Raw genomic sequence first — 25440 nt, 5'->3', positions numbered from 1 at the left:
GTCAATTACACATAATTAAATCAAGCAATCAAAACAGTAGCCCAATGTAAGGTTTTGAAATATTATGTATTAAGATGCAGTCATTAAACCAATTAGATTCCTAATGTCTTAAAGTATTGTTTTGTACACAATCTTGTATCTAATGTCAATAATTTTCAGTAAAAGTAAAAAGTACCAAGTATTTGATTGAAAGTGATTACAGCATTAATATTTGTAAATAAAATATATGCATAAATGTATTTTCCAACACTTTATTTCCAAAGATTACACTTTTTTTCCCACACAAAATGATTCAACACTTTAGACAGTTATTTTTAAGAATGCTCTGTTGTATCATAATGGGTACAGATCAGAACTATGTACATGACCATGGTTTGAGTGAGTGTTCTACTTGACTCTGTAGAGCACCTTCCTCTGCATACGGTGCTGCATCTCACCTCTCCTCAACATTAGGTGCAGCACTTTGTAGATGGCGTGTTCCGGGTATTTCTACACAAGATGCAGAGTGGGGGGAAGAAGAGAAAAAAAAAAAAAAAAAAAAAGGTGAAACAGGGCATAATCCATCTTTGTTGTTTGAAATTTAGAGGTCATGGATGGCTAAAACACAATTACATCCTTTAGTCAATTACAAAAAATATGTTTGTACAAGTGGATTATTTTTATATGTATATGATCTGCGAGCGTCTCAAAGCTCTGTGTGTGGGTAGAAGAGAGCGTGTGTGTGTGTACACACAGAGGGCTGGGGCTCCACTCTATTTCCAATATTATTAAACAGCTACACTTGTGACATGACTTTAGTTAATTGTTTGTCATGCCACTGCTCAAATAATAATGTACAACAGAGTACAAGGGTCACTTAAAAAAAAAAAAAAGCTTGGCGCTAGAAGAATAAAATTGTAACATTTTGACATTAAAGTCGTAATTTTATGAGAAGTCACAGTAAAGACGTAATTGTATTCAGATTTAGGAGGAAGAGCAATTTGCCACCACGATCAGTGGTGCAAAAGAATGGTCTGTATTGGAGTATTGCATAGAAAATTTAAAAAGATATTTTAAAAAGTACAATAGATGTAGAACTTTATATTGCTGGCCTTTTAAACATGAACAACTGATAAATCGTTAACCCCGAAATGACCCCCATAAGCCTCTGTGCGTAGCTGAGTGCTCCTGGGCAGGACACTGACAGTTGTAGAAGCCTTTGCGCAAATTTCACCAAATCTATTCCCTTGACTTTGAGTTTTCTACACTTGTTTACTCAGAAGCTGTGGCGAGGACAGTATGTGGTGTTGATTCCGCATACAGAATTTGGGATCAGGCACTGAAAGCAGTTTCAGCTGTGTTTTCGACCAAGCTGTGACCATTTTGAGACAGAAACAGAACAGGGGCAACAGAGATCAGGCTACAGTATAATCAATCTTTGAAGGGTGATTGTGTGCAAAATACCCATGTTTAGAATAGTAGAGAGCGGAGTATGGGTATGTGTTGAGACTCCACCAGCTTTGAGCACAGCCTGCGTCCTGCCCAAGGGAGCGCCATACTCTGTAGACTTTTTCCAAGGAGGAGTTCAGTCACTCCATGGGGAGAAAATGTAGCCTACTTCATTAAACAGTTTGTTACTATCGAGAGGTGGCACTTAAATTGCAGTGCAGATTGGTCTAATGAACTTATGGGACGTGTAAAATGTTAACATGTCAACGTTTGACATCCTTATTGGACATTTATATAAACTTTCCAGTCTGCATTCATTTTGATTCGATGTTGAGCCCCAAAATCATTAAATGTCGATTTTATCTTTCGTTAAATTAGGCATTTTTGGTTACAACTTTATTATTGTAATTTAATGAGAATGAAGTCGTAATTTTACAAGTTTAATGTCAAAATGTTACAAGTTTATTCTTGAAGCACCCATATAATTCATTTTTGATGTGCCCCTTATAGTCAAGTAAAAAGTAGAATATATACCTGAGGAACAGCCGTCACTATTGTGCCTGTAGTGCCCTCTGGTGGCTTTTGAATTTTGATTTTGATGGTAATCTCTAGCAAGCTCTTGTCTAAAAGTTGATTTACCATTCAAATACACCAAAACATTTATAATAGTTTATAAAGTTTTAGAGAAGGCCATTTCAAATATTTGCTCCTTTACAACTCACCTGTTTAGTAAAGTCCTGCACAATGCTGTGTTCAGAAACCTGGGAGCCAATGGCAAAGCGTCTCTTTAGCTGCTTCTCAATACGAGACAGCATCTCCTGGTCCTCCTGACTGGTAAATCCCTCCACACCTGCACAATCGGACATAATGCAAGTCAAAATCATATTAAAAGTAGCTTTATTTTAGTTTGACTAAACAGGCCCAGCTCTCACCTGAGAGGCTCCCTGACAGCGCAGCATCCAGAGTGGAAACCTGGAACAGTCGAAGAGCCTCATCCACCTCCTCTTCTCCTGCTACCGCCTGCAACTTCATCTTAGCAAGGGACTCCGCGATACGCACTACTGCCTCCAACTGCCTGTAAAAGACAAAACTGCATTGGTCAGAATAAGTCATCAGGTGTAATGAAAACATGGTCTATACAGTGATATAGACACATAGAAAGTAGACTATTGATGTATATCACATTGACCTAACACTTGTCTGATCAATGGAATCCAATTTTTCATTTGCCAAATAAATACCTGACAGTGATTGGGATTGAGGGTTTCTTGTCACTCTCACGTTCATGTTCTCTGGCTCCACTCCTCATCACCACATATCTGTTTTTCAGCTTCTCTGCAGCAGCCGCAGACAGACGAGGGCCACATTTTCTGCAAAAGTACAAAATTGAGCATTACAAAATGAGCTCAGCTACTTTGAAGGATTTGAGGCTATAATCCACAGGTACTTACGTTCTGGCATATGCAATGTACTTCTTAAAGGTGGCCAATGGGATCTCTCCTTCTACTCCTTCAGTCTGTGTCTGAGCGCTCAGATGAACATTCATCACATGACGAGCCAGAGTCTGGAAGAGTGTCAAATCATTAAAACTATACAACATCTTTGAATATCAACAAATTATTGTGCTCCAGCTGACCATGTCTCTATGCTGGTCGTGATGGTCTTTGATGATAAAGATCATGTCAAATCGAGACAAGATGGTGGGCATGAAGTCAATGTTGTCTTCTCCTTTGGTGTCATCCCATCGTCCAAATACAGAGTTAGCAGCAGCGAGCACTGAGCAGCGAGAGTTCAGAGTGGTCGTGATACCAGCCTAAAACAGATATTAGAAGCACATGCTACACTGTTTTGTAGACCTTCACAGATTCTGAGTGATTGAATACCTTGGCAATTGAGATGGTCTGTTGTTCCATGGCTTCATGAATGGCCACTCTATCATCTTCTCTCATCTTAAAAAGGACAAATTCTTAAAATTAAACCTATTCTTTCCAATTTAGGAAGCAACATAACAAAGCTCTCTTGTACCTTGTCAAACTCATCAATGCACACCACTCCTCCGTCCGCCAGCACCATGGCCCCTCCCTCCATGATAAAACCTCTTGTGTTAGGGTCCCTGAGGACTGAAGCTGTCAGACCAGCTGCACTGCTGCCTTTACCTGAGGTGTACACCTGAGAAGAGAAAGTAGCAGAAAGCCAAATAAAGTGCCACAACAGACAGCTAATGGACCCTTTTTCTGTCCAACTATAAAATTCCTCCTTTAAAACTTGTAGTTTATTCAAGATGATCAAAGAACCTACCCCAATCGGAGAGCACCTCTCCACAAACTTTAGCAGCTGGGATTTGGCTGTTCCAGGGTCTCCCAACATCAGGAGATTAATGTCTCCTCTGCGGGTCAGACCATCTGGCAGTCTACAAGAGAAGAGGCATTTAAAATTGGGGTTGTTAATAAAAAATACAAATTAAAAAAAAAATGGAAGCCCCCAATTATACTTTAGACAAAAGCACAACAGGGCCTTATGGGACATTGTGTAAAATCCAAATCTATTTCGGTCTCTCCTCTGACCTTTTTCTGGAGCCTCCAAACAGCAGGCATGTGATGGCCTTCTTCAGATCATCACTTCCATAGATGGAGGGAGCCACAGAACGGGCCAGAGCATTGTACACATCAGGAGTACCTGCCAGCGCCCTCAGCTCCTCCTCTTCCTGGGGCGACACAGAGCCAGTGGCACCACGACCTGGGAACAGTCAAATACTCCATCATCCTCCTCATCCTCCTCTTCCTCCACAACACACAAGATGATACAAGAGTTACTATCTGATGTTACCTGTGCCCTCAGTGTCCACCTGGATGCCCACAACCCTCAGGTATGATGCTCTGATGCCCACCCCCGCTGCTTTCTCTTTGCCTTTGCCCTTGGCAGCTGCCATTTTCTTGATAGAGTAGATTCCTTGGATGGTCACTCGGTTTCCTGGTACCACTCTGTCACACAAGTACCTGCCAACGAGGAGTTCCAATTAGATCAGTTTTATGATAGATGCAACTACTCATGGCATGATGACCAATATTAATTTTATTGATGCACAAGTTATTATTTAGGCCTTGATAATCAACCAACATATTTGTAGTCTACTTGTGTAAAATTATAAAGGAGGCTTTAAAAACATGGCCAGTGTCTTTACCGCAACTCTCCGCCTTACCTATCACAGTAGAGCTGCAGGTGTCGGGGCATCTCTCCATGGGGAACAGCATCCGGAGACTCCTGGAGCCGTAGAGTCTGGAAGTCCACGCACACACATCGGTCCGGAATGATGAAGTATGGGTCCACAGGGCACTTGACTCTGCCCGCGTTTTCCCTGAAGAGAGGGTCAGATTATAATTTATATATATTTTCAATGAACAGGACAAAAAGGTGTAAATACAACTGCAGGAATACTTCATAATCACACCTTTCTACCCATCTTTAGACCAGTCATAATATCTTTGTGCTTTTCAAGGACATTTTCCTTCAGCTGTCTGATATGTTTGCTAGGCGTAAAGTCAAATCAAAATGCAACAATAATTTTGTAATCCCGTGTAGAACAATAAAGTCTCCTTTCTGATGTTGCGGTTTTTTGCATGCGTTTAGACTCACGTGTTGCACTTGCGAGGCAGAGCATAGCCCTGCAGACCCGGGGGCAGGGGGATATTACTGATCACACTGCGACAGCCGCGGCACTGCAGACAAACTTTAGTGGCTTTGGCCTTCACTGGTGTGGCAGAAATAATGATGCCGTGGACCTTCACCAGGCGGGACACCTGCTCGGACTATATAAAAAGCCAACTGTTAGGGCTGAATGAGAAAAAACGCAGGAACAACAGCAGTAAGATTGTAATTACTTTGAGGGTTCGGATGGATGCATGGTGGGCATCACTCTTGAGCATGACCTGGATGTCCTGTACGTTCTCCTCTCCCACAGGACGAGGGCGGGTGACTTCATCTGCCACCTCCCGAGCAGCCTCCTCCAACTGAAACACACACATTAAGTGTGTTATTATTACACTAAAACATTAGATACAAATGTCAGTGCAATTCAGCAGGTAGGTGTTGGCACTGACCAGAGGCAGGTTTTCAGTAGGTAGTTTGTAGAGACAGTCTGACAGATCCTCATCAAAACTGGCCAGGTCCTCCATCTCCACCTCCACCCAATACTCCCCCAGAGTGTAGTGGCGCTTCAGCTCATCTCTGTGCAACATCAGACAACATGGTCAGAAATACTCTTGATGGAATAATTAGAAAAAAACAATACAATTGAATTGCATTGTGTATTCTATGTAGCGTGCGTGTGCGTGCACACATATAAACACACACAAACACACAACTGTCTTTGTGCAGTTTTTGTGTTTGTCCAGTAATGTGGGCCCGATATGAATTAGTGGTCGTCCAATAATAATACTCATTGTATAGTACAGCTGGCCTTTACCTGTATTTGTAGGTGAAACCGGTTCGGTCCGTACCGACCCTGAACTGTCGAAGAAACTCTCGGAAGCGCTTTTTGATGTGAATCCTTTTCTGTCCACCTTCATCCAAACCGGGTCCATCTCCTCCGCCAAAATTGTCACTGTAGTACACTCCAGGATCGTCAAAACCAGACATTTTCAAACAGACCCTGTGATGGACGTAGGTGAGATTAAAAGAGGGGTTGCGAGGTCTTTTTCTAAAAATAAAAAAAATCACACAGAACGTTCAGATCTTTGTGGTGAAGATACTGCTGCTTGTTCGCGGCAAAGTCTCTTCTCTTTCCGGTCTGTTTCCCGCGAGAAGCTCCAGGCCCCGCCTCTCTGCTCTATTTTCATTGGCTAAAGAAAACCAACCCTCCTTCTATTGGCCAGAAGTTTATATGTGGGAGTGTCGTATTTGAGGAGGTGGGACACGTGCGGAGTAGTGGCGCGAAAACGACAGAATTAGTGTGTGGCGTGGTGGCAGACAAAAAGGGGACCTCAAAACGAGAATAGTTGTTAATTGCAAAACAATTTTGAAATGTGAAGTAGAGTTATTCGTAAAATGTATATGCATTTGTTTTAAGCATGTTTTCATTTCCCGATCCAAAATTTTATTCCGAAGAAATAACATGTTGCTTCAACCCTGCTAAATCACATGCACACCAAAATCTCATTGTCTAATTTCTGGATCTTTAAAATGATTTATATGACATGTATACCTCAAAATTTGAGTAATCAAAGGAACCATGATCAGAAATAAATCAGATTATTTTCCTATTCACGTTATTTTAATAGTCTTAACGCCAAGAATCTAATAATGAACAGACTTTGAGTGTGTATGTAACCACAGCCAGTCACTATATAGTAGCCTCACCCAGCAGATCTAAAGGTATGGATATTTGTATATCAAAAATTGTGAAATACTGACAGTTACACACAGTTTTTGTTTTTTTGGGTTTTTTTTTTAAATCCAGAAAATCAAGAGTAGAATAGTGTCTTGAGTAATCACTCCCATAGAAAATGAGTCCTTCATCCTTCATTGTGTAATTTCTCACCTATAAATTGTTAGCAATTTGCAAGTTAAAAATCCTTTGGTTGACCTCAGAAGTTGTAACGATTACCACGTTGTGGTTGTAACTAGTTCCATATGATCATTCAGAAATCACAACTAAAAAGGCAAAGATTTGCAAAAATAAATGTACAATGTTCACAGTAACTTATTTGGTTTTGATTCAGAAAACAACTCCATGTTTTCTGCCTGTTTGAATGAAAGCATCAACGCAGTGGTCAATGTCATCATCTGTGTGAGCCGCAGATATCTGGACACGAATCCTGGCTTTGCCCTTTGGTACAACCGGGTATGAGAATCCAATGACATACACTCCTACAGAGGGGAAGAAAGAGTCATAATCACATAAATTCAAACTATTTAATTTACATATTTGATTTATAACTGTCTGACCTAGTTTGAGCATGTCGTCAGCCATGACAGAGGCCAGCCGTGCATCTCCTAGCATTACAGGACAGATGGGGTGAGCTGTGCCTGCAATGGTGAAGCCTGCAGCTGTCATCTTGTTTCTGAATCTGAAACACACAGGAACATTTAGTGTTATTATTTAAAAAGTGGAAGTGGAAAAAATATGTTTGATACCGATTCTGATTAGAGTTAAATCACATAGTTTAGGAAAATATATAGATATCGCTCTACCTGACAAAACAATGAGATTATATTCAAATCCAGTTTAGAAAACTGACAAAAGTGGTAAATAATAAACAAGAGAGTATCACGCATTTAAATAGTGGCTTGATGTAGCCAGTGTGTAAGTGGCTTGAAGCAGTCATTGCTGGAGGTAAATATTCTCACCAAAAGCAGTCTAAACATTCATTAACACAACGCAATTAATGCAAAGACTTGTATACACTATGCAGAATCCTCTAGTATATTATAAGAGATAATAATGTTCATAAGTAGGACTGTCAATCCTATCTGTGCTGAACAAGACAAAGCAGTCAGGGCACCAGAGCAGTATACTGTACCTCATAGTTTTGGCCGACATGCTCTGTGCGATCTCATTGGAGGCCAGCAGCAGCTCCACAGCCTTGGTGGCACAGCCCACTACAGGAGGGGGCAGGGAGTTAGAGAACAGGTACGGGCGGGAACGCTGTCTCAGAAGATCAATCAGAGGTTTTGGACCAACTGTGTAGCCACCTGGACACAAAGCATTTACCAATTTGTATTTTTTTCAAATACCATATTTCATAACAGTTAGTGAGGTGCCATTATGGGGGAAATGGACTGCCTATACACTTCTGCAGGAGCCAAAACCAAATATGATCAATATTAATTTCAATTTTTGGAAATAAATAAAATCATTTTGGGCTTTGCTGTTCTAGTGCCCCTGTCTTTCAGAAAATGTATGTCTTACCAGCAGCTCCTCCAAGTGCTTTTCCCAGTGTGGAGTTTACAATCTGAACTCTGTCCATTACTCCCAGGAGCTCATCTGTCCCTCTGTAAAACAGTAGAGCTTGTTTAAATACTCTTTAATAATAGGCATACAACACTCTTGTTTACATTCACCACATACCTGCCCCTTGGTCCTAAAAACCCTGTGGCGTGACATTCGTCTATGAACACCATAGCTCCATACTGTTCTGCCAAGTCACAAATTCCTGGTAGAGGAGCCACATCCCCATCCATAGAGAAGACTCCATCAGTGACTACAAGGCGCATACGGGATGACTGAGGACATAACATTTGGACATTTGAACTGTGAGTAATAATATCAATCAATTTGTGTGCATGCCTTTTTGATAACCATTTCTTCTGTTTGATGGCTGCATGTCTATAGCAAAAGTGATTTTTTCCTTGAGGATGAATAAAAGTAATTATGACTATGATAATTAAAATCCCCCCAGGAGCCCCTTTAGCACATTAAAGAAGAACTCCATTGAAATATATAAACACACAAGTACATAAATATAAAGGAAAATTGTTTGCAAAATGTACACACACACCTGAGCCTCTCTGAGTTTGGACTCCAGATCACTGAGGTCCATGTGTTTGTAGCGCAGCCTCTTGGCTCGACTCAGCCGGATGCCGTCAATGATGGAGGCATGGTTTAGTTCATCAGACAGGACTGCATCATCTGGACCCAGCAGCACCTTGAAATGTGCACGTATACGAGTTATACTTCTTTTTTCATTCATCCTTACTTCACTGGCCCAGCATACAGTAGGTTTGTCAAAACAATCAATACTCCAATACAAATTGCTACTAAGTGTAAAAACTAGATAATCAAGAGGTATTGCCATCAGCACATTAATAGAACAAAGCTGAACCTTCCTTGAATAGTTTTTGAATTGTTTTAGAATGGTCTTGATCTATATCAGAAGGCCACATAAAAATATTCTAAAAAATACTATTTTTTGCTAATTGCATTTCATAGCAATTACATTATATTGTATAAAAAGGAAATGTGTTTCCATTATCACTGTGGTATTGAAAGACCACTTTTATAATCAAACCTTTTTTTTTTTTTTTGTATCATGGCAAGACTAGCATAAAGTACCTCAAACAACCCAGCATTGGCATCAAAACAGCTGGCATATAAGATGCAGTCTTCTCTTTCATGAAACTGGGCCAGTTTCTGCTCCAGATTTTTGTGTAGGTCCTGAAAATAAAAGCATAACATAATTGTATGGGCCTTTATTGACAATGATGATGATGACACCAGTTTTAGCACAATAATGCTGATCTCACCTGTGTGCCACAGATGAATCGGACAGAGCTTAGTCCTGCTCCATAGGCCTGCAGAGCCTCCACCCCAGCCTGTACCACCTCAGGGTGACTGGACAAGCCCAGGTAGTTGTTAGCGCAGAAATTTAATATGCCTGAGAGTAACAGTAAGTGTTGTGTTATGAATAACAAGTTTAAAACCTAGAACAGCAAGGGTGAGATAGGCTGAGAGCATGCTGACAAAAGAAAGAAGACAGACATTTGACAACAATGAGAGGGCAGGCTTATAGGGGGCTTGTTGCTGTGACATCCAAATGGATTGAATTGGGTGAAGGTCATGGCCTCAACCAAAAGGCTATTCATAATCATCTGCTAAAGGTTCATTCTGAAATGTAAACATCAGCAGGCTGGAGTTAGACAGACAGCTGACTCACAATACCATTGCAAATTTATGGAAATGAAACTTTCTTTTAAGTCAGAACAATGTTGATTACGGCCTGTCTGAACCACCTACACAGACTAGAGAGATGCTGTTCAAACAGGTAAATCTAAGAGAAACTGGTTTACATGTACCACTGATTGTACTTGAGCTTCTTCTGGTGTGCGTCATCATTACAGACTCAATGTCCATGCTTTGGCAATGTAATGTATATTTGCCTTTTCCAGGTTTATACCCAGCAATATTTTGCAAGATGGTACTTGTGTGAGTCACGACAGAATTACGTTAAAGAAGAACAACACAAATGTAACTCTTGTTGTGATGAAAATGTATATATGATCATCAACTGCAAGGATCCTGACATACTGACTGCAAAAATACCACTGTTCAACGTGAAATTCATAAAGATAAGAACTTTGCAACTCTGCTCCAATCTGCTAAAAGCATGGTGCGTTCAAGGACACCCGTCAGCCCAGGCATCACGTAATTTAAGTCAAGTGCACGCTCCAAAAGCCCCTCTCGTGAACTTACCGCCACTACTGCCGTGCACATTGATATGCGGACCCTGTTTGGAGGTGATGACCCGCTCTCCCTTCCACGTCCCAGCTAAGCGAATAGAGTCCAGCTCGGTCTCCAGTAAAGCCCTGGCCTCTGCTACCGCGGAATAACTCCGGTTTAGACCGAAGCCCGAGGGCCGGAGCACCCCATGGACAGGTTTGAGCAAACTTACAGCTTTTCGAAAAGACATAACGGGAAAATAAGTTAAATGTCCCAGATGACAAACAAAACGTGGAGGAGGAAAGCTCAGAGAAGGTGTTGCGATGCGTGACTGGACGTAAGAAAGGCGTTGCGGTTCTGGCCAATAAACAGCAAGAGAGCGACCACGTGGTCTGTGATGCCCAATCACAGAGCACATAGTGTTTACTTACTTGACATCAAGTAAGGCAGCGACGTGTTGCTTTTAATAAATTGTAATAAAATATTAGCCTCCGCTTTCTCAGGTGATACTACGTTTAAAATTGTAAAAAAAAATAAAAAATAAAAGAAAAAAACTTCCATTATGATGCCAGAAGACGCACTATTGTTGGATTAATGTCTTAGAGTAGGGTTTTTGATGGGGACAATATTTAAATAAAATAAGCATGCAAATATGGTAAATATGCCACACTGGCATGAGGGAAAAAAAAATATGGAGCAATATGAGGAAAGAAACTATGGGACAACATTACTCTAATTTCCTTTTAACATTTGTACTTAGATATCGGCCAGTAAATTATGCAATGACAAAATCATAACCCCAAACATCCAGTTAATCACTTTAAGTTTATTACACTTGTTTCTATCATACTCAATTTTTACAGGAAAAAATATTCAAAATCCCATTAAAACCATCACAATGCACAAGCCAGTATCAAAATATCTTTTGCTCAAGCACCTTCTCTATGTTGACAGTAATGCTTCTTAGACAAGGTCCTCTTCTTCAGTTCATATCTTGACAATATATATTTCACAACATAAGACATAATCTTTAAAACTTGTAACAATATCCTATGTTTATCACCAGCAGGAATGTACAATATAAAATGTGCAAAGTTTGCATTACACATAGCTTCCACACTTGAGTCACATTTGATCAGATACAAAACCATTTCCTTTTAGTAGTTTTCCCCTTAAGTCTTTCACGAGTGGCTCTTTCCATGTCGAATGTGCCTTAAAACCAGCAGATAGTGCAGGAGCTTCATAAGTTATGTTAATATTTAGAGAGAAGTACAACTCAGGACTCGGACGTGCTCTGGTTCTGTGAGGAAGATCGGATGGACGGGAGGCGATCTGCCACTTTGGCTCTTTCAGCTAAAAACTTGTCAAACTCTGCAAATGAGAAAACATGCACTTATAGACACCTGAAGTAAGAACACATTAATGAGAGCTGCAATTACTTTAAGGAATATTTCCAAGCTGTTCATGACCCACCACACTTTGTTAGTGAATAAAAAAAATAAAAAAAATCATAGTTCTAGTTTTTGTCTTGTATTTACTATATTTATTAACTCTTTGTGATAATAGATGCTTGTTATACTTAGTCTCTCTATCAGAACACTGTGTAACTACCTAGACTTTTTATGCCGCACCTTGCAGATGCCAACAGATCAAACATTTTTATTTACTGTTTGTTTACTCTTATGTAGACAACATCAGTTACATGCAAATATTAAATTAATGGTGGCTGGTATTTTAAAAGGCAACTAAAATATAGAAGGAACAACATATTGTAATACAACATAATACAGTGCCATCTAAAGGAAACATTATGGTATTGATACCATAATTGAGGAAGTAAACAACTACAATACCAATCCTTACTGTGACAACATAACTTCTACTAAGCTCTTGGGTTCTTACCTTCACTGGTAACACCATCTGATTCTTCATAGTCATCATACTGCCCATGAAACAAAACAATAAAACAATGGTCAAGAACAACAGAAAGGGGCTGAAAATGTTTTGTTTGACTGCATCAGGTAAATTAGAAAAGTACAGTTCAGTAACATATTCAGAATACATCTCACATAAATTTGACTGTAAGCATTAAATCAAATATCAGATTTATTTTTATTTAGCAGCAATATATCTTTAAAAATACAATACAACACCATTGTACTGCTACAGGTAAAAAGCAAGGCTACCCTTTCTTGGTAGGATCCTCCCGGCAGCACACCCTTTCAATTATGCAAAAATACTCACATCATCCTCCAGTGAAAGCCATTTCTCAATATCATCCATAACATTTGCTTGGCTTAAGGGAATCTAAAAAAGAAGTAAATAACAAGCTTTAGTAAAACTACATGCAGTTTGTACAAATAGTTAAAAAAAAATCACATAAGTAAAATTATATAAAATAAAAAAAAATCATCCAAGAGTGCATATTTTTGGCAAAAAAAATCATGCTTTCATAGCTAAAACTTAAAACATGCAGTTGCAGTACTCATGCATCACTGTAAGATGAGCCAACAGAAAGCACCCGGACCAAAGGTAACTCATGAGAGAGGATGTGAATGAGAATACACCAGGCCACACCACAAAGTTTCAACAGACCCACCATTCCCCTCTTAATCATCCAATCTAATTTTGGGGAGGAGCTGTTGGTAGAAGGAGGGCTCTCATCCTTGGCGCAAGATAGAACATGGAGTTGAAAAAAAAATGGCACCCCGTCAACAGTTAGGCTGATCAGATCTGATCCCATGCAACTATAGTGGTCTATGTATATTACGTTTCTAACCCCAAGAAAATTTAGTCATCTATGAAACAAACAAGTAATCCATTGTAGATTTTTTTAGCTCTCTAATCAGACTCCAGGAACTTTAAAGGGTTTGTCTTCGCTCTATGGGAGTCCCAACCATGATTCTAGAGATTCTAGAGAATCTTTAGACAACAAATACAGATAAGGCAGATTATGTTTTGTTTCTTAGGAAAATCTATTGTTTGTGTTTCATATTAAAACAGGTAAATCAATTTTAATCCAGGACAAAAAGTTACCATTACTTCTTCTCTTGAGGTTTTGTTTACGCTCTCTTCACTGAGATATGTGCCCATAATAGACTTTAATGGACATGGATTTCTTACTTCCTGTTTGTACAGCTAATGGGACTTCTAGACATGAATTGTTGCTGTATGTCTTTTTTTTCCAACTTAAGTTCTACACAACATAAAGATTGGGTTAATTTAGCTTACATGACCTAATGTTAATATTAAAAAGATCAGAAAGCACACAATGAGTCACAGTTATTGTAAGTGCTGACACTGTATCTTGTGACTAAACTTGTTAAAGGGCGTGACTGCAAATGTTACGGTAGATTTACTTACAGCTCCACTTGGATGTAGTCGACTGGCAAGAGTCAAGGCATCGACTGCAACTTCACTCTGCTCGCTAAAAAAAGAAACAATTAATTTTACCTTAGAAAATAAATTCAGGCTTAAAACAGTTCTGTTTAACTGTGCATATGACTGATTTTTTTTTTATTCTGCAATCTTCTCTTTTCATGTTACTGATTATTTGCATTTTGATTAGTTTGTATTGTGATTTAAATGTATTTCTTATTCCAAAAGCACTTTGAATTACTTTGTGTATGAATTGTGCTATAAATAAATAAATAAACAAACTTGCCTAACATTAAGCTAGTACCGTTAATAAGTCACAGCCTATTTTAAATATTGAAAGTTACTTAAGACTTCAAGATATAATTACCTTGTTCTGTGCAAAAGTGCATTTAGATCTTCTGCTTCACTTGTGCCTACAACAAAAATTATATGGTAAAAATGTGCTTATTTGACATTCAGGGTTTAAAATGTGAGTAAGAGGTGTACATACTGAGTCTAGCCATCTGCCCACACAGACTGCCGGACTGTGACTGGCTGAAGGAGCTATCACTCTCTGCAGACGCTGCTCCTGATTGGATACCTGACTCAGGCGTGAGGTTGAGGTCAGCAAGGTTGACATATGTGTGCTCCTGGAAAAAAAGACAACACAAACTTAACACATTTAAAGACCATCTAAAACCACAAGTCGGCACTGTCCCACAATTGCACACAACCTAACAGAATAAATCTTGAGCCCCAAATCATCATAAAAATGAAGTACATGAGCATAAACTGTATTTTTACCTTTTGTGTTTCATGTTGGCCATTTGTTATTCTCTTTTCAAACCTAAAAAACCCAAAACAATTAACTTATTAGTCACAGTAAAACATAAGTTTTGAACAAAATGGATGTAGTCTGTATGGGACCTGTAGTATCGGCTAAAGGCAGTGTTCATCTCATCGTTGGTCGCTAGCAGCTCTTCAATAAGCTTCTCCTCACTCAAACGGGGCACCACTTTCGCGATCCTCTCCTGCATCTCCTTACAAACACTGTACAGCTGCTAATGACACAATAACAAAGCATGTGTGGGCGGGGGGGGCATTGTCGGGCCGATGTCACAGAGTAGTATGATATGGGAGATCAGTTAAGGGAAGAGAAGTGCAAAGTGACAGAACAGCAGAAAGGCTGAAGATACATAGTTGTGGTAATACCTCGAGCAACTCCATGTCGGCCTGTTTCACTGTGACTGGGTCTAACTGACTCATCATCTCAGACATGGTGATCAGGTTACTCCTCACCACTGCCAGCTCAGACTTCAGCTGCTGCACCTATACAAGCACACTGGATCAGTCAAAAACAGAGCAAAAACATAGAAAACTTTGACAGACGGATCTATATACTGGTAAAATACTGATTACTCCATGTTTATATGCTATTTGAGTGAAAGGAAAAAGATAACAGCGTGACAGAGCAAGTCAGAGCAGTTAAAAGGACCAGTGTTTGCAAATTGTAAAGTTGTCAAAAAGCTGTGGCTGTAATATTCATGTTCTCTGTTATACAAAAAAGCAATGATTGATAACTAAAAGGTCTTACATGCTACACAAGCATTATTGCAACTATTGGTTCAAACTGTCAGGAAAAATCATATTATTCAGTTATTCAGAGCTTATTAGTTTTGTCATTTTTAACAGGAAGTCAACAGAGCTGTTATTAAGCCATTTTAAATAACTATTGCTGTTTAGAATAAATATAATGTAAAATAATGATCCATGTATCCAGTCAGGAGAGAAACAGTACCTGAAAGGGTAAGTCAAAAAGAAATGCGGCACTCTGCATATTGTGAAATTTTAAAAGTCCTTTATTATACCTGAATGAATAGCCTGAGGATTTACGAAGGGTAGTAGTTGTAGTAAAGAGTAAGCTCCTTCTGGTTAAAATGTATTTTTTTGTTAAGGTCTGTAAATATAAAAGGCACTTTAGAAGCTAAAAGCAGCTAAAGAATAGGATGTTAGTATATTATACTGAGTGATCATTTAGTGATCATATTTGACCCATCATCACCATCATCTCGACTCTAATGCAAGTTGTTCCTTTTCTACAAACACACTCTTCTTTGTGCGCTGCTATGCTGTTCATACTCTGCAAGGCTGAGCTACGAAAGCCCAAAGGAGCATGCCTGGCTTCTAGACAAATTAATATGAACTTAAAATTCTATTAATCGATTTAATATTTTTTTCTCAGCCCTAGATCTACATATGTTATAGTTTAATACTAAATACCCTAAACTAGCATTCTTTAAGTGTTCTTGCACTTTTGGATAAACAAATTGGAATATTTATTGTATAATAGTTAGCAAATGTGAACCAGTGACAGAAAAAAGAGCTCTAACTTTGTAGTTTTAAACAGCAATGACCCCTTATGCCCCCCATTGAAGCTGAGAAAGAAAAGTAGTGAGTAGTGAAAGCCCTTCACCTGGCTGGGCGTGTAGGCGTTATTTTCGTCTTTGGCGTGTTTGAGCTGAACGCTCTGTGGCTGCTGCAGTGGGAGTTTGGTGGATATAAGACCAGCATGCAGAGTAGTGACAGTAGGCCCATTCCCCGGAGAGGTCTGGCACAGGTCCCCAAGAGAAGAATAGATTTAGGAAAACTACAGTATTAGCACAGAAACTGAGTAAGGGGAGAGGAAGCCATGTTTTCACCTCTTTGTGGTTTTGGTGCGAGCTGTATCCTTCCAGCTCCACCGTGGGAAACTCAAGTCCTTTTCTGCGCAGGTCTTCATACACAGAGACCACACCTGTTAAGTCAGGCGAGCTGCGGAATGCATCGGCCCACGCCTAAACACACAAAACCGTGTCTCATTCATATTTTTTCAAGTGCTATGATACAATAGATAGAATATATACCAAAATATATGGCATGTATGTATTTATACCTGAATAATGCTGAGAACTCTGTCATGAAGCACCGCAGGGGGGTTATTTCTAGGGATTATTGACCGGACCAGAACACCCTCTATAAAATCCCTTGTGGTGACCAGGACGTGAAACCTGTAGCCACAGTTTTTGACACATGTTTCTAAAACCTGAAAAAACATGACATCTAACATCAATTTAAGAACTATATAAGGAGTATGTAAATTACCGGTACCTAAATTTCAATGTATGTAATGCTAGATAGTAGATAATAGTAAGTGTCAAAATTATTATAATAAATATAAATATAAAGAAATATAATAAATATAAATATAAAGAGCTATTACCTTGCCTAAATTGTTTGTTTCATTCAAGCCATCTTGTTACATGCGTTACATTTCAATTCAATTCAATTTTATTTTGCACAATGGCCAAAGTTTAGTAAGGCACATACATACGTAGCAACATACACACACGTATCAACATACTCATCTACAATTCTGCGTTTACATGCTACATATGGAAGTGTATATCGTTCACCTATTCCCAGTTGACCCTGTGAAAAACATGGAACCCCAAGAAGCTATGTAACATTTCATGTTACATAGTGGTATTAGCACATTGTTTTAGCTTTATTTATCATTTCACAAAATATAGCAAAATATGTCTTATTTGTCTTGTCACATGGATACTTAGAATTAGAGAAATGTTCAAACTATAAATGCTTTTTAAAAAAAACAAAAAAACAATTAATCGCAAGGCATGGTGTTATTCCTGTACCTTATTCTTTTTGTGATGAAATGTGTATTTTATGGGTATACACCATGTAAAGGATTGGTTGCATTGCCAACTCAATTTCATTGTTGATGGGTTCAGCTGAATTGCTTTATCATGAGTGAATGTAACTCACAGTAAGGGTCATCATAACCTCCTTAAAGTTTTTATTCCCGACAATTCTCTTCTTTATGGCTCGGACAGCATCTCTTGGCCTGGAATGAGATTATTATCTAATTTATCAGTCTGAAACTGATAAAATAATGATCATGTAGAGACAGAAGCCCACACACCCTTCCTCTGCAGCATTCACTATGTCACAGATCTCCATGTTCAGGGCCCAGTCTTCTGAGGGCAAGCTGGAGCTGGTGGCCTTCTCTGTGATAAGACAAATGTGCCAGTGTTATTATAGTGCTGAGGAATGCATGTTTAAGGGTCATATGTTATTATGCTGCACTGTGTAAGAAAAATACCAGAAACTCTTGTACCCTGTCAAAAACAAACTTGATAAGTGACAAGTGCATAAAATAGTTTCATACTGTTTTAGCCTGACCTGCCTGAGTGTAGTTAGTTTTACAGCTTTAGATTTTAAACATAGATGATATACACAATATTGTTTTGCATATCTCCAAAACTAGAGATTTTATCAAATTTTCAATATATCTCCCACCTCTTGTTGGTATGTAATTAGCTTGCAATTAACAATTATTTAAGTCAACTATAGGCAGCAGTTATTGTTTTGATTATTTCCCTTGTACAACTGAGATTATTGGTTGACATTATGATTTAATAATGTCTTAGGTCTTATATGTTTTTTGGCATGGCTCTAGTATGTAACCAAATTGTTTTTGTAATTACTGAATGTCATTTAGACTGAATTCCACTGAGTCTGAAAAAGAAATAGCTCCATTTTAGATAACAAATCATGACTCTATCTCCTGCCAACCAGTCACACAGTTTTGGGCTGTTGCATTCCATTGACAGTGAAGAAAAAAAACACTAGGTCCAAATAAAATACAAGCAAAGAAATTTCTGACAAATATAATATGGCTGAGATGGCTGACTTTCAATGATTTGTAATACACAGCTATACCATTATTATTAAGCAGGCCTATTGCCATTTATAACTAAAGCCACCACCAATGAACATTTACAAAGACCTTTATTTGCTTGTTTGATTTCACTTTTTACTGATGGGCAGTGTTGAGAATGTAAAGAAATATAGGTCTGTCAGTCATTATGTCCATTGCTGCTGTTACAGTATCAAAACTCACTGTGATTTGGTGAATGTGGACGACTAGGCTATAGCATCTACTAATGGCGAATCTAAAGAGACTGACTGAGGTCTGACTCAGTTGGTTATTCTCTCTCTCTCTCTCTCTCTGTGTGTGTGTGTGTGTGTGTGTGTGCGTGCGTGCGTGTGTCCGTAACCTAAGCTACCATATTGGCGTTTACCACAATCATCAACCGACATGATACCAATATCAATCTTATTTGGGTCAGGAGGATACAGACCACTTTGTCCGCCCACAATTCGCCGGTAAAGTGCTCTATAATAGCCAACCAATCAGCGTGGGAGCAAATACGTTTGGGCCCGCCCCTCAGCTCCTACCGCTATGTCATTGAGCAGCTGCCCTGTCAATCAAAGTATAAGCCGACGCTCCCGTCTTGGGTTTTTTACTATATTTTTCCGAGTTTTTAAATTAACCAAATTGATATGCATTCATTAAAACGTTCAAATCTAGTACAATAATCAAATGAGCCCAAATCATTGGCTAGAGACGCAAAATGTCTGCGGTGATGATGACAGAGCGAAGCTAACTCAACATCCCGCTTATTCCAATATGACGCTAAGCTAAGCACGGCTGCATGTTTCTTACCGATGAGCTGGCCCACCGGAGTGCTGAAAGGGTTGCCCAGAAAGAACTCCATGATGACGGGAGTAAGGACCCAGCTTTGCACCGACCTCTCCGGGCCACGAGAATCGAGCCCACGCCTCCCGCTGCTGCTGTCCTCTGTCCTCTGTCCTCTGTCCTGTCCTCTGCTGCGGAGACCAGACTGCTCCGCTCCACTATGCTACAACAAAGTGGGCCACTAGTTGAGCTGCGTCACTTTTTAAAGGGAGACGACCCTTCACTTGAGTGGGCTATCAATATCATGTATTATTGATCAGATTAGCTGAACCGCTCTGGTTCTAAGAGAGTGGACAGATCCAATGTTATAGCCTAACATAAGCCTACAAGGCACTATCAAGGTGTACCTACTGCATACACTGTGATTGCATAATACTATGAAGGTTGGTCAACATTTTTGACCTGACTGGTTCAGCCAGTTTATCTTAAAGGTAAACGATGTTCTGTTTAGGATGCTAATACAATGTGTGGCTAGACCTACAATAGATATAACCAATTATCACTAGGCTTTGGCTATTGTTTACTGTAAAATACTGATCCATCATCCAAGAACTGTGGGCCTTTCTAGTCTTACCAACAGGGTTTTGTTGGGGAAGGCAAACTTTGTGTGTAATCTATTAAACAGAACTATTAAACTATAGGCCTATCAGGCCAGAATCGTTCATAAGTCTTAGGTTAATAGTTAAAGCTACTCCATTTTAATCTTGACCAAATGTAATTAATGTGGAATTTGCAGAGGCTCAAGATTCAGAGGTTTTGACCACATGGGCACACTATCTAACCTATAACACTGCACTACTATGTAATTAATGCAAAAAACAAAAAAATGTGATGGACCTTCAACTACAACAAATGCAACTGCATTAGTAGCCCACAATAAGTTCTTAGTGTTACTTTTGGCCTATGGTGTGCCCAGCTCCCAGATAATTATAATCGGTACATTTTGGCAGGACAGTTGAATCAAAGAAGGAAGTGTCATGCATGAAGTACTGATCAAAACCAATAGTCCAAGCTTATGGCCAAGCAACTAGTAGCTCAATGGTCCAACATCCACAAACGGCAACTGTTATCTCATCTTGAGATTGACAAGGTCCAGCACAAATGCTATAGCCCTCAATGGCTAACCGAAGGGCGTACAATCCTGATCCAGAAGCATCCCTCAAAAGGTACAGTCCCATCCAACTATCAGCCAATAACCTGTCTCTCCACAAAATGGAAGCTCATGTCAGGCATCATTACTAAGATAAGTGGGCACATGGATCTATGCATGAACACAGCACAGAAGGGCATCGGCAAAGATACCAGGGAAGCCAAACACACTGAATGCCTGGAGCTGTACAACATCAACAGGACGCTAAGAGCCTTCATTACAAATTTGATGAGGTTGTGTCTGTGTAATCCCTCAGTCGTCCAGGTCTGATCCATAGTAAAAGCCAAAGTTAAATATGTCAAACTGTCAAAATGTTGTAGGAGTGAAGATGTTTTGCTGCTCATCCAAGTAGCAGTTTTCACCAGAACTGAAGAAGCGGCTTGGCCAATGGCAAGCCACTTCAAGTGACCATCAAATGTGGGCTGTACCAAGGAGATGCACTGTCCCCACTGCTGTTTTGCATAGGTCTGAACCCCCTCAACCAATCCATCAATAACAATGGCTATGGATACAACTCAGGAATGGAGCCACCATCAGTCACCTCCTCTACATGAATGACATCAAGCTGTACGCTAAGAATGAGCGAGACATTGACTCACTGATCCACACCACCAGGATCTACAGCATCGACATCGGAATGTTATTTGGGCTTGAGAAGTGTAGCCGGATGATGACAAAGAGAGGGAAGGTAGTCCACACAGAAAGGCCCTCACTCACAGATGGAACAAGAGCAGACACTGAGGACAGTTACAAGTACCTTGATATCCCACAAGCAAATGGCAACCTTGAAGAAGAAACAAGAAAAGCAGCCACGGCCAAATACCTCTACCGAGTAAGGCAAGTCCTAAGGAGTCAGCTCAATGGCAAAAACAAGACCCAGGCAATAAACAGCTACGCCCTGCCAGTAATCAGATACCCAGCAGGAATCATAAACTGGCCAAAGGAGGAGATACAGGTGTTAAGACCCAAACGCTCCTGATCCTGCATGGTGGGTTCCATTCCAAATCCAGCACCCTGAGACTGTACACAAGCCGTAAGGAAGGAGGCTGAGGACTAGTGAGTGTGAGAGCCACAGTCCAGGATGAAACATCCAAGATCCATAAGTACATCAAGGACAAGGCCCCAACAGATGACGAGCTCAGCGAATGTCTCAGACATTGGAGCACAGAGGAAGAGGTGCTGGATTAACCATCATGGGAGGACAAGCCCCTGCATGGGATGTACCACCGGAACATAACTGAAGTGGCTGATATCAACAAATCCTACCAATGGCTTGAGAAAGCTGTACTGAAGGACAGCACAGAGGCACTCATCCTGGAGCAGGTCTTGAGCACTAGAGCGATAGAGGCCCAGATCTACCACACCAGACAAGACCCATGGTGAAGGCTGTGCAAAGAGGCCCCTGAGACAATCCAGCAAGTAACTGCAGGGTGTAAGATGCTGCAGGGAAAGCAAACATGAAGTGGCATAACCAAGTGGCGGACATAGTGGTGTACAGAAACATCTGTGCAGAAAACGGACTGGAAACCCTGAGGTCAAGGTGGGAAACACCTCCAAAGGTAGTGGAGAATGATCAAGCCAAGATCCTGTGGGACTTCTAAATACAGATTGACAGAATGGTGATGGTTAACCAACCGGACATTGTGGTGGTGGATAAACAGCAGAGCAAAGCCGTTGTGGTGGACATCACAGTACCAAGTGATGGGAACATCAGGAAAAAGGAACACAAGAAACTAGAGAAATACCAGGGGCTCAAAGAAGAGCTGGAGAAGGCCTGGAAGGTGAAGGTATCAGTGATGTCCTTGGTCATCGGAGCACTTGGGGCAGTGATCCTCAAACTGGAGGAGTGGCTACAGCAGATCCCAGGAAAAAACATCAGACATCTCAGTCCAGAAAAGTGCAGTGTAGCAAAGATACTGCACAGAACCCTCAAGCTCCCAGGCCTCTGGCAGAGGACCTGAGCGTGAAAGAATAGGATGAGACCACCCGGAGAGGGTGAGGATGAGATTTTTTTTTGTTTTCATATACAAACTGAGAGACAAGGCAGACATGATCAAGTAGCCAACCACAAAGGGGAAAGAAGAATTACACATCACCAACATATTATATTAATCATTAGAAAGATATAACTAGTAATTGTTAGTAATTGCAAAACCATCAATAAAGCTGAACTAAACCTGTATGCTAAATAATATTTAATTGTTTTTCTTACTCTAGATTACACTTTAAAGTAGAGGCTTATGCCTTTGTTGTTTGCTATGAAGTCAGGGAAGAATTTAATATTTAAGAGTTGTTGCAAATAATCTTCATCTGGTTCTTATATATATAAAGAAGTAGTTTCTGGACCTCTCAAAGAAAGCAGCAGAGGGGCTTAAAAGGAGGCCCCTGTTAAGGGTGTCAGTGCATTGTGTCTGAAGCTGGACAACTCTTTAGTATGAGAAGCACAAATGTACCAACTTTGCATTCCCAGGTTCTTAACTGCAATGAAAAGGCGAAATTTATAACTACGTGAACGCAGGTTTCTTTCTTGGTGTGAATGATTGATGTTTCTTTTTGTTTCATATTTGACTGTGAAGTTATTTTACCCATGAATCTGCATGTTTTAAGTTGATGAGTAAAACAAAAGTGACCACAGAAAACAGACACAAGAAGATCATTCAAACTGCACAGAAAGGAACAACCCAGCCCAGGAGTCAAACCCGGGACCTTCTTGGTGTGACGTGAAATATTTTTGGATAAATATGCCGGACAAATTTTGATAATCAATTCTAACCAGGCCTATTAGAAAAATTAATACCTACAATGATTTCATTCTTGTCTTTTTCTGGAAACTTCTAACACAGCATTTATGGCAGCAGTCCTTGATGGACTGAAGCTAATCCTGTTCTAACATAGCTTATATATTTACATTTATTCAAGTGGTCAGCTCAAACTAAATACACTTTTGTAATCAAAATAAATGCTTTTGTTGTAGCAATAACAGTTACAAATAACAATACACATCTGTACTCTATAGCATTTTAATATATACTATTGCAGAGTACATGTTTCCATAGAGATGCTCACATGCTAGTTGTGGCAATCATGACTATTTAATTAGACAAGCCAGGGAACAGCTGTTGTGGTCAGTGTAGGCGCTGTCCTGCAATGCAATATCATGGGATTCCCCAGGAGCTAGAGCATGGCAATAACTGTATGTGTATGAATGTATATATGACATTCAAATAATCACAATATATATATAGGTGGCTTGCAAAAGTATTCATACCCATATATATATATATATATATATATATATATATATATATATATATGCACACAATATGGGTAGGATGTATTTATGTCAAAACCTATAGCTAAAATGTTTTTGCCAATTTATGATAGGCAGCATGGCACTTAATGCAGCTCCACAAATTTTCATATAACCTCATAAAACTAGTCTAAAGGAGGAGAGGAGGGGGAGTCTTGAACAATACATGAAGTGTGTGAAAATTCTCTTGAGTCAGACAAATTTGGTACATAACAGTAGATGATTCTTACAATAATTTTAAGTTGTGGTGTTACATGATAGAGCAGTTGAGCCCACAGCGGTCTTAGGCAGACCAGTTTTGGCGAGATAAGGACCATGTTTTACATGAGATTATGGCACTACCTGTTGGTTCTTCAGAGATGAGTGACACAAGTTATGAAATTAATTAAAATGCTTGTCCATGACTTATGGACTTATATATATATATATATATATATACACCATGATTCACACCATTGAGGTTATGATTATATATGTTTTTATTTTTCAAGTTTGGAGTAAAAAGCACAAGCAATGGCAATTTGAGCCAATTCAGTGAACAACAAAAGGGAAACAAGCATTCAACAATTATCTTATTTCACCCTGACCCACAGTTTGGACAGTAACACATACACCTTTTGTCTCACTGTCTTACATGAAATCAGACTAAACATTTCCTGTTTTAGGTCAATTAGGAAACCAAAATTATTTCTATTTGCTAAATGCCAGAATAATGAAAGAAGGATTTTTAGACAATTTTTCATTACTTTCTTCAATGTCAGTTGCAATAAAATATAATTCCATATTAGTTTTCATAAATCATAACTGACTTCATTTAAACTGGTTTAAAGAACCATGACACATCAACCAAAAATGTAAGCCACTGTCCCTGTTACCTGTTTGTAGCGATGTAGTAGTTTTTGTTTTTTTTAATTTAGCCTGTCCAAAAGCCTTATAATTATGTTTTGACCAAACCCATATGTTCCAAGACTGCGTTGCATGTCGCTGATGCTGAGAAAGAGACACTCCACCGAATCCATCACACGGACCTGGATTTTTTATTTCAAATTCGAGTAAAAACTACTGTAAGATCTAAAAGTTTTGAATATCAGCATAATGCATGTGGTGTAAATATAAACTTGTCAGTTTTCTGAAAAATGTAGAGTTCTTTTTCTTTGCAGTTACCACAGCAACCATCATCTTTATCACAGAGCAGTGATCTAAACTTAATGAAGGAATTTGAGGATGCACATTTCATCCTTCATCCACACAAGTCAACCCTGAGTTGTGGTAACATATTAAATTACTTTATTGGTTCAAATATAAGACCAAGGATTATTTTTAGTGCAATAATAAAAATAAATAAAATAAATTATTTAAAAAGCACATAAATTATAAGACCCAACTCCCACCATTGTTTATCCATAGTGTGTCAGTACAAAGGCATTTTGAAATAGGGGACT

At 39.4% G+C, this 25440-nt stretch overlaps 3 protein-coding genes across 4 annotated transcripts; all 3 read right to left on the bottom strand.

Moving 5' to 3' along the window:
- Positions 1-52: 52 nt before the first annotated feature.
- On the bottom strand, positions 53-6230 carry mcm5 (minichromosome maintenance complex component 5). Its single transcript, XM_033971221.2, has 16 exons — positions 5891-6230; positions 5526-5652; positions 5307-5435; positions 5062-5234; positions 4628-4783; positions 4255-4424; positions 3993-4164; positions 3727-3838; positions 3454-3597; positions 3312-3377; positions 3065-3241; positions 2880-2992; positions 2670-2798; positions 2361-2503; positions 2151-2278; positions 53-489 (listed from the first exon to the last, which is right to left on the bottom strand). The coding sequence occupies exons 1-16, from the start codon at positions 6061-6063 to the stop codon at positions 388-390; spliced, it is 2214 nt and encodes a 737-aa protein (XP_033827112.1). The 5' UTR covers positions 6064-6230; the 3' UTR covers positions 53-387.
- A 276-nt stretch (positions 6231-6506) lies between these two features.
- gcat (glycine C-acetyltransferase) lies at positions 6507-10915 on the bottom strand. The gene is made up of 9 exons (XM_033971326.2): positions 10616-10915; positions 9670-9800; positions 9479-9580; positions 8925-9071; positions 8495-8649; positions 8336-8418; positions 7947-8118; positions 7372-7493; positions 6507-7293 (listed from the first exon to the last, which is right to left on the bottom strand). The coding sequence occupies exons 1-9, from the start codon at positions 10830-10832 to the stop codon at positions 7142-7144; spliced, it is 1281 nt and encodes a 426-aa protein (XP_033827217.1). The 5' UTR covers positions 10833-10915; the 3' UTR covers positions 6507-7141.
- Positions 10916-11389: 474 nt separating this feature from the next.
- On the bottom strand, positions 11390-19899 carry tom1 (target of myb1 membrane trafficking protein). Of its 2 annotated transcripts, XM_033970757.2 has the most exons (15): positions 19506-19846; positions 17919-18003; positions 17762-17840; positions 16872-17021; positions 16639-16773; positions 16413-16547; positions 15152-15268; positions 14867-15000; positions 14744-14786; positions 14451-14589; positions 14328-14373; positions 13946-14009; positions 12827-12889; positions 12485-12524; positions 11390-11953 (listed from the first exon to the last, which is right to left on the bottom strand). In XM_033970757.2, exons 1-15 carry the CDS (start codon positions 19555-19557, stop codon positions 11859-11861), a joined length of 1377 nt encoding a protein of 458 aa, XP_033826648.1. In that variant the 5' UTR covers positions 19558-19846; the 3' UTR covers positions 11390-11858. The 2 variants fall into 2 exon arrangements, with proteins under 2 accessions (XP_033826648.1, XP_055079695.1); XM_055223720.1 differs by lacking the exon at positions 16413-16547 and having other exon boundaries at positions 19506-19899.
- Positions 19900-25440: the final 5541 nt, after the last annotated feature.

The sequence above is a fragment of the Periophthalmus magnuspinnatus genome, chromosome 8, assembly GCF_009829125.3.
Source record: "Periophthalmus magnuspinnatus isolate fPerMag1 chromosome 8, fPerMag1.2.pri, whole genome shotgun sequence".
NCBI classification, from domain to species: Eukaryota; Metazoa; Chordata; class Actinopteri; order Gobiiformes; family Gobiidae; genus Periophthalmus; species Periophthalmus magnuspinnatus.
Note: the sequence above shows the minus strand (reverse complement) of the source record. Positions and strands in the feature narration are given on the sequence as shown.

Excerpts from the sequence above, each read along its gene's own strand:
- tom1 (XM_033970757.2), bottom strand. The coding sequence starts at position 19,557 with ATGGAGTTCTTTCTGGGCAACCCTTTCAGCACTCCGGTGGGCCAGCTC. Across the intron at positions 15,001-15,151 it reads CCGACATGGAGTTGCTCGAG|CAGCTGTACAGTGTTTGTAA; the intron begins GTATTACCACAA and ends TTGTGTCATTAG. Across the intron at positions 12,525-12,826 it reads GGCTTTCACTGGAGGATGAT|TATGATGACTATGAAGAATC; the intron begins GTGAGTATTTTT and ends TTTCATGGGCAG.
- gcat (XM_033971326.2), bottom strand. The coding sequence starts at position 10,832 with ATGTCTTTTCGAAAAGCTGTAAGTTTGCTCAAACCTGTCCATGGGGTG. Across the intron at positions 8,119-8,335 it reads AGCACTTGGAGGAGCTGCTG|GTGGCTACACAGTTGGTCCA; the intron begins GTAAGACATACA and ends CTTTGTGTCCAG. Across the intron at positions 7,294-7,371 it reads TGACGACATGCTCAAACTAG|GAGTGTATGTCATTGGATTC; the intron begins GTCAGACAGTTA and ends TCCCCTCTGTAG.
- mcm5 (XM_033971221.2), bottom strand. The coding sequence starts at position 6,063 with ATGTCTGGTTTTGACGATCCTGGAGTGTACTACAGTGACAATTTTGGC. Across the intron at positions 4,165-4,254 it reads GGTGGACACTGAGGGCACAG|GTCGTGGTGCCACTGGCTCT; the intron begins GTAACATCAGAT and ends GACTGTTCCCAG. Across the intron at positions 490-2,150 it reads TGCAGGACTTTACTAAACAG|AAATACCCGGAACACGCCAT; the intron begins GTGAGTTGTAAA and ends CATCTTGTGTAG.